Source organism: Sinocyclocheilus grahami, unplaced genomic scaffold, assembly GCF_001515645.1.
Source record: "Sinocyclocheilus grahami isolate Dianchi unplaced genomic scaffold, SAMN03320097.WGS_v1.1 scaffold682.1, whole genome shotgun sequence".
NCBI lineage: Eukaryota > Metazoa > Chordata > Actinopteri > Cypriniformes > Cyprinidae > Sinocyclocheilus > Sinocyclocheilus grahami.
The window spans coordinates 195,428-204,000 of NW_015505861.1; the positions used below are offsets into that span (position 1 = coordinate 195,428).

Here is an 8,573-nt window from a genome sequence, read left to right on the forward strand (position 1 = left end):
TTACTAGTGGGTTACCATGATCTTCACTTCAGAATTAATGAATTGTAGTTACTGATTAGCTAATAGTGAACTACCACTTTCAACTGAGCACTATTACTTACTAAATCACAATCAGAGTTTCTTGTTAGTTAATAGTAGTTACTAGAATGTTATTAGTGCATTAGTTATTTGTTCCTGTGTAGTTATTCATTAACTATTACCGATATTTTAAGTCACATGGCTTGTTGAAGAGAAGCATGCTATTACTTGATGGGACTTTTCAACGAGCAGACTTTAAAATAGACTAAAATACCCCATAGACCAGCAGTGAAAGAGGAACCTGAGGCAGATACTATATGGGATTTGGAAACCTCCTTATGAAGGTGTATGTATTTGTTTATTTAATTTGTAAGTAATTCTGTGTTTTCAATTGCTATCTAGCTCAACTCTGCCCAAATCCAGGAAACTTCTGAAAACTTGGACTGTAAGTGCCAAAGCAACAGCATCTCAGGATATCTACCATACTTCACATCTGAAGGGAGCTTCTCAAGCGGTATGGGATGCAGGAATGGTTTGCTTTGGAAAATGTTACTGCATCTATTCAGTTGTAGACCAGCATGTCAGGTTGTGTTGCAGATCTTCCAAAGGACTGTGGCGAGGTCTTCAGCTGAGGACAGAAATCCAGTGGCCTGTATGCCGTTAAACCTCAAGAGTCACAACCGTTTCTTGTGAATTGTGAATTCACTGGGAGTAAGGATAAGGCATTTTCTTTCTCACATCTCTGATATCTGAAAAGAGCCAGAGGTGATTTCCTTCCAAAGAAAACTGATTCTCATTAAACTTTAAGATAGCAGTTTCTGTCTGGCATTGTCTTCTGTCATCCACAGAGGGAGTGTTAACTGTCATCCAGCGCAGACATGATGGCTCTGTGGACTTTGACCTGTCCTGGGAGAAGTATGAGGATGGATTTGGGGACTTCAGTAGTGAGTTAAATCAAGAATGTTGTGCTCATAAACTGAATATGTTCCGCCTGTGATTATAGAGTGGAGCACAATGGAGTGCTCTGTGATTAGTGTTGAGAAGTCTGAAACTTAACACCCTATTTTTAGTATCACTTTTTACTACATAATTTCACAGTATGTCCAATTTGACCAGCATTCTATGTAAATGTAAATGTAAATGTAAATGTCAATGTCACTTTATTTATAAAGCACTTTATTTAAAACAACAGCTGTTGACCAATGTGCTGTACATAAACATTAAACAATAAATTAAAACATAATAAAACAGAAAAAAAACAAATATATATATATACATGCCAGATATAACATGACGCTATGTCATTTGTTAAAAGTTATTTCAAACAAATAAGACTTGTAAGTAAGTTTTGATTTAAAATTACCTACAGCTCTGGCAGTCCTAATACTATCTGGCAGGCTATTCCACAATTTTGGCGCGGCTACTGCAAATGCCGGTTACCTCTCAGTTTTAGTTTTGTTCTTGGAACCACTCATATTCCCTGATTTGATGATCTCAAGGACTTCCCTGGGTCATATTCGACAAAAGATCAGTAAGGTAAGAAGGTGCCAAGCCGTTTAGAGCTTTATAAACCATTAAAAGGACATTCAAATCAATTCTGTAGCGGACCGGCAACCAGTGTAATGACATTAACGTCGGTGTAATGTGTTCATATTTTTTAACCCCAGTCAGGAGCCTGGATGCTGCATTCTGAACCACTTGAAGTCTCGAAAGTGAGCCTTGCCTTATCCCTATATAAAGTTTGTTAGAATAGTCGAGCCTTGAAGTAATGAGGGTGTGAATAGTCCTCTCAAAATTCTTAAAAGACAGAAAAGACTTCACATTTGTCAGTGCTCTTATATGGAAGAAACTAGATTTGAGCACAGAGCTGACCTGAATGTCGAACTTCAAAGCACTATCCAAATTGACTCCCAGGTTTTTTTACACAGGGTTTTACATATGGAGAGAGAGGGCCAAGCTTAAAATTTGATTTTTTTTTATTCAGTGTGCCCAAATATGATAATTTCTGTCTTATTTTCATTTAAATGTAGAAAATGTACAGTCATCCAGGCCTTTAAATCTTTAAGGCAGGATAGTAGAGAGTCTAAACAGTGTTTATCTTGTTTTAAGGGAAGATACATTTGAGTGTCGTCTGTGTTGCAGTGAAAGGAAAAGTCATATTTCTTAAAAATGGAACCTAATGGCAGCATATAGATGGAGAATAACATTGGAGCCAAGATGGAACCCTGGGGGATTCCACTCGTAAGTGGGGCTGTACTAGATACAAAGTCCCCAATATTTACTGAGAAAGTTCTATTTTCAAGAAAGGACTGAAACCAATTTAGAGCTTTCCCTTTGATGCCTGCGCATTTCTCTAAACGGGACAACAGGGCAGTATGGTTGACTGTGTCAAAGGCAGCACTTAAACCCAAGAGCACAAGCACGACAGAGCTACCAGTATCCACAGTTCTCAGTACATCATTTATCACTTTAACAAGTGCTGTTTCTGTAGAATGATATTTTCTAAATCCAGATTGAAAGACTTCAAAATTCTTGTTTTCTTCCAGGAAGTTGTACAGTTGCTGAAAGACTGCCTTCTCTAATATTTTAGAGATAAATGACAGTTTAGAAACCGGTCTAAAATCTGATAAAATTGTAGGGTCTAAATTTGGCCGTTTGAGGAGGGGTTGGACAGAGGAATGTTTCAAATAATCAGGTACAGTTGCTGTACAGGTACATTTATTTATAAATGCTAAAAGATTGGGCCCTATCGAATTTAAAACATGTTTAACAAGGCGAGGAGGAATTACATCAAGTGAGGAACCAGTGGGTTTCAGCTTATTTACAATTTCCTGCAACGAAGAGAGCATACCTGTCAACCCTCCCGTTTTTACCATTCTATCCCGCTTTCATCCCATTTAAATATTTCCCCGTCATCTTTCTATAGAAAATAAAAACATCCCACTGGGCATAGCCTATTTTACATGTTTGCTACATTCACTTCCTGTAAAACTCCCATAATTTGTTTGGGCCAACTTCAATATATGAATAATCACGACAACAAATTCCAGGGTTGTCCAGTTGCCAGATCTTGTATGAAAAGCATTTCTCACACGATCCACGCATACAAATTTTAACCCATTTGTCCCCTCAACTTGGCAACCTACAGCCCAGTGATGCTATTGATATGTGTGCAGGTAGTAGGCTACCGCAGGAAGGAAACAATGATGACTGTTAGAAATGGGAGGAGAAGACTCAGGTGGTGCTCCAGTGAAAAAAACTAAATATGTAAATGTATATTTACATCACATGTATAATGATATATAGCTTACACTTCAAAAGGCTATTTAATTGACTAAATATGAGCACTGCAAGTTTTGATATTTAAAACCTTCAAGAGAGCCACTTCATATAACATATTGGTGCAAGCAGTGTTAAACGCAGCATTCAGCTCATCCAACCCCAATCAAACACACCTGAACAAGCTAATCAAGGCATTCCAGATTACTAGAAAACTACAGGCAGGTGAATTTGATCAGGGTTGGAATTTACCTGATTTCCTTGGATCTTTAAAACCCCATTTTACAGAGGTTGATATTGCAGCAACACGTATTTGTTTTAGTTTTGTGCACGTCGCTGTCTGCGCCTCCAGGCGCACCAATTCAGCACATTTTCCAGCAGAGATCGTTGTGACCAAATAAAACGCTTTTTATTTGGGCCTGTTTGTGTTCTGCCTGTTTTCAGTGAGTTTCAGTTAATAATGGATGCTAAGGGTCCCAAATCTCACTCTCTCACTCACACAATAACACATTGCATTTAATTGACTTTGCCTTCTGTTCTCGTTTAAGGTAGGTTTGAATGCATCCCTTTGGATAGTTTTAAGCACAGGATGGCTTTACAAAATAAAGAGGAATAGTACTTAAAATTCACTCTGTAGGTAAAACTGGCTATTCATGCTTTTAGTTTTTCATATTGTATATTGAAGTGGCATACTGTCTATATGCACAAACTAAAGCTGACTATCTGTGTCCACGCAGTGAAGCCGGGTCAATGTCCCATACCGGAGATGATTCCACACTGTGCTAAAAGCTGTTTCCATGATGGCCAGTGTCCCGCCACACAGAAATGTTGCCCAACCACCGCTGGCTTTGCATGCAGTGAACCACAGGGCCAGGGCAGCGGCCAGGGCCAGGGGAGCAGCCATGGCCAGGGGAGCGGTTATGGTCAGGGAAGCGGTTATGGCCAGGGAAGCGGCCAGGGTCAAGGAAGCGGTTATGGCCAGGGAAGCGGTTATGGCCAGGGGAGCGGCCAGGGGAGTGGCCAGGGAAACGGCCATGGCCAGGGGAGCGGCCAGGGAAGCGGCCATGGCCAGGGGAGCAGCCAGGGGAGCAGTTATGGCCAGGGGAGTGGCCAAGGGAGCGGTTATGGTCAGGGTAGCGGCCAGGGTCAGGGAAGCGGCCAGGGTAGAGGCCAGGGTCAAGGAAGTGGTTATGGCCAGGGAAGCGGCCAGGGTCAGGGTAGCGGCCAGGGAAGTGGTTATGGCTAGGGTAGCGGCCAGGGAAGTGGTTATGGCCAGGGTAGCGGCCAGGGAAGCGGTTATGGCCAGGGTAGCGGCCAGGGTCAGGGAAGCGGTCAGGGTAGCGGCCAGGGTCACGAAAGGGATCAAGGGAATGGTCAGGGATGTGGTCATTGACAGGGTCATGGGAATTTTGCATAACATTTACTGGAGATCTTTTCAATTCAGTGCCTTATTCATATGGGATGTTTTCCCTGTATGCTCAAAACAGTTTAGAAAGATTTTCTGTTTCTCTCTCCTTCCTTCCTCCTCCTCAAATAAAAATTGGTTGATTGAAGAGTGGTTGTTGTTGTATCATTTGGCGGTTTTCTCACAACTGCTTTCTGGCATCAGTGCTTTAATGCCGAGTTCACACTGTACAGTTTTAGCCCGATTTTTCACTCGCTGGTGATTCACAATCATGCTGTGTGAAATGAGTTCTGACTGAAGAGACCAATTTATATGACAGATTTTAATGTAGGTTCCCTGTATGCTCAAAACATTGTGAGATAGCTAGTTACAGTATAATGGTGATTAAACAAATCACCTTATAGACTCAAGAATACATCCATTTCAGATTTTCTGTTTCTCTCTCCTTCCTTCCTCCTCCTCAAATAAAAATTGGTTGATTGAAGAGTGGTTGTTGTTGTATCATTTGGCGGTTTTCTCACAACTGCTTTCTGGCATCAGTGCTTTAATGCCGAGTTCACACTGTACAGTTTTAGCCCGATTTTTCACTCGCTGGTGATTCACAATCATGCTGTGTGAAATGAGTTCTGACTGAAAACTACATCGGTGATAACCTACAGCCAATGGGAGACCAACATACAGGGTAGAGGGAAGTTCTAGTGTTGTTTTTGGCGGCCTGTTTTAATTTTAGTTTTAGTCTAGTCTTTGTGTGAAGCTGTCATTTTAGTTTTTATTGTTATGTTTTAGTCACGTTCATACTCTTAGAAAGACATAGAGACATTTTAGCATAGTTTTTATTTTGTAAACCACATTTAGTCTCATTTTTATTCGTCAACAATATTGCATTATACATTTAATTATAGTCATCGTCACATGACCAGCATTTTCGTTGCGTCTCGTCTCGTTTTCATCACGTAATAAAGGTTCATTGACGACGATATTTAGTCATAATTTTCGTTGACGAAAGCAACACTAGTGTGTACTGGGCTACTTTTTAGTTACAGCAGCTATCACTGAGTTATGAAGTCAGTTGTGCCAGACAATTTTGGAGGCAGAGACAGATTGTGGGGGGCACTAATAGGGAAAAACTTAAACTGTTGGAATAAAGAGTTTTAAAGGGTTAGTCATGGAAAGTTTGCAGGTTAATGGGCATCAATGTTTAAGGTAGGTAAACACTTGTACACGGACACATATAATACTACCCGCCTGACATTGGCATGTGTTATTCAGGTGTCAAAGTTGTGCAGAGTTGAAGGAAGAAACCTCAAAGAGAGTGCCAGAAGGATGCTGGACAGGTAAAGACTACAAATCTTGCCACATTAATCAAACATTGTGGTGCCAATACTCAAGTTACAACGCAAATCAGAAATTTAAAGAATTCCTTTACTGGTCATTTTGAAATGTCAAACTTGGTCTGCAATTGTTAACCACCTCAATCTGTATTATATTTTATGGTTTTAAAAAAATTCCCTCTTGTCCAAATTCAACATGAAGAGGGGTGGTCCGCTGCAGAAAGAGGCATTTGAAAAGACTGCACTGTTCTCGGTCATTTATATCTCTTTTTTGTTTTTAGTAGGCATCCAAGCAAAAGAGAATGACTCCCTGTCACAATTAGTGTAAAGTAAAAAAATTATATATTTTTTTCTTATTTGGCAGATGCTGTGATGACCAACTTCCCAGCAGCAACAGGACTTGTGGAATGCAATTGGGAAGCATTTTAAACAAGAAATAAAACCAATAATTAATAATTTCCTTTAAGTTCACTGTTGGTTGTTTTATTTGTTAAAATAAGTAAACCAACAAAAGGGTTAATCTTTTTTATGTTGTCATTTATCCGTAATGTTTTAATGTTTAGTGTGATAACATGCTCTTGATTTGTATTAGATTTTTTTCTTTTAAATATCTTAAGTTATTTAAAATATATATATATTTTTTTTTTATTATCTTAAGTTGTTAAAAATTCCAGATTTTTTAAAATCATATTTATATTTAAGTGCATTGTATTTATACAATTTCATTTTGTCATTAATTCTTTTGTATTTTAATCATTTTGTATTGTCTTAAGTTGTCAAAAATGTTATTTTTCTTAATAAAAGCTGTATATTTAATTTGTTTGGATGGATTGCCATTTTGTTGTCTATTAGACGTATATATGTAGTCGTTTAATAGCGGTCTAATTGATGACTAGTCTATTCTTGGGCTATGATTAGACGTCTATTAAATTTTCACTGACAGCCCAAATTTAGCCTTGTTTTAGCCTAGACATCTGGGCTGTGTTTAGACAGCTAATAGACGTCTTTTAAATGCAAAATTGCTTTCTGGGTCTTTGCAGAACACCCAATCCCTGTTCCCCGCACCTCCCTCCTCCTCTAGCTTCGATATTTGACCACTGTTTTCATAAAACATCGTTGCAGCGACAGTAATTTGGTAATTTATGTCAGGAGTGAAATAATAAATCTGTATGTGTCATTTTTAGAATAGAAATTCACCGCGCATTCATATTCAGTCACGTCTGCAGCGGTTTATTTGTGTTCACATAGATTCACTGAACAGGGTTAAAAAGGGCTTATAGTCCAAAGATGCATATGCATGGAGATATATAGATACATTTACTCATGTTTACTTCATATTTCTTCAGACAGAATCATCATTTCTATTCATTTTCCACTGATTTACGCAATCTGATAATAATTAGCCGCTCCCTGGGCTGTCTCTGTGTGTTTACTCTTCCGTGCTCGTGCTGTGACTCAGTGAAATCTGATTCTCCTTCATCTTGTCAATCTTTTGCATCTCATAACAAGCCATGTCTCATCCTGTTACGAGCTTCCTTCACTCTTCCACGTTGATATCTGGCCAGGGTTAGGGTAGCGGCCAGGGAAGCGGCCAGGGTCAGGGTAGCGGCCAGGGTCAGGGTAGCGGCCAGGGTCAGGGAAGCGGCCAGGATCAGGGTAGCGGCAAGGGAAGCGGTTATGGCCAGGGAAGCGGCCATGGCCAGGGTAGTGGCCAGGGAAGTGGCCATGGCCAGGGTAGCGGCCAGGGAAGCGGTTATGGGCAGGGAAGCGGCCATGGTCAGGGTAGCTGCCAGGGAAGCGGCCATGGCCAGGGTAGCGGCCAGGGAAGCGGCCAGGGTCAGGGTAGCGGCCAGGGTCAGGGAAGCGGCCAGGATCAGGGTAGCGGCAAGGGAAGCGGTTATGGCCAGGGAAGCGGCCATGGCCAGGGTAGCAGTCAGGAAAGCGGCCATGGCCAGGGAAGCGGTCAGGGAAACGGCCATAGCCAGGGTAGCGGCCAGGGAAGCGGCCATGGAAGTGGCCATGGCCAGGGAAGCGGCTGCGACCAGGGAAGCGGCCATGGCCAGGGTAGCGGTCAGGGTCAGGGTAGCGGCCAGGGTCAGGGAAGCGGCCAGGGTCAGGGTAGCGGCCAGGGAAGCAGCCATGGCCAGGGAAGCGGTTATGGCCAGGGAAGCGGTCAGGGAAGCGGCCATGGCCAGGGTAGCGGCCAGGGAAGCAGCCATAGCCAGGGAAGCGGCCATAGCCAGGGTAGCAGTCAGGGAAGCGGCCATGGCCAGGGAAGCGGCAAGGGAAGCGGCCAGGGCCAGGGTTGCGGCCAGGGAAGCGGCCATGGCCAGGGTAGCGGCCAGAGAACCGGTCAGGGAAGCGGCCATGGCCAGGGTAGTGGCCAGGGTAGCGGCCAGGGTAGCAGCCAGGGAAGAGGCCATGGCCAGTGTAGCGGCCAGGGAAGCGGCCAGCGTCAGGGTAGCGGCCATGGAAGCGGCCATGGCCAGGGAAGTGGCCAGGGTCAGGGTAGCGGCCAGGGTCAGGGTAGCGGCCAGGGT

General features: G+C 42.5%; 1 protein-coding gene and 1 long non-coding RNA gene across 2 annotated transcripts in view; both read left to right on the top strand.

Moving 5' to 3' along the window:
- The first annotated feature begins 422 nt into the window (after positions 1-422).
- Positions 423-1,130, top strand: LOC107559362 (uncharacterized). The gene is made up of 3 exons (XR_001605611.1): positions 423-532; positions 616-729; positions 867-1,130. It is a non-coding gene; the product is annotated as an uncharacterized lncRNA (long non-coding RNA).
- A 2,428-nt stretch (positions 1,131-3,558) lies between these two features.
- The window catches only part of LOC107559361 (glycine-rich cell wall structural protein 2-like), a 5,922-nt gene continuing 907 nt past the window's right edge, over positions 3,559-8,573 (top strand). The window contains 8 exon segments of the mRNA XM_016243146.1: positions 3,559-3,740; positions 4,035-4,232; positions 4,263-4,321; positions 4,382-4,442; positions 4,479-4,646; positions 7,762-7,887; positions 7,924-8,000; positions 8,079-8,229. Of these exon segments, the coding sequence (XP_016098632.1) occupies position 3,740; positions 4,035-4,232; positions 4,263-4,321; positions 4,382-4,442; positions 4,479-4,646; positions 7,762-7,887; positions 7,924-8,000; positions 8,079-8,229 (841 nt within the window). The 5' untranslated portion in view covers positions 3,559-3,739.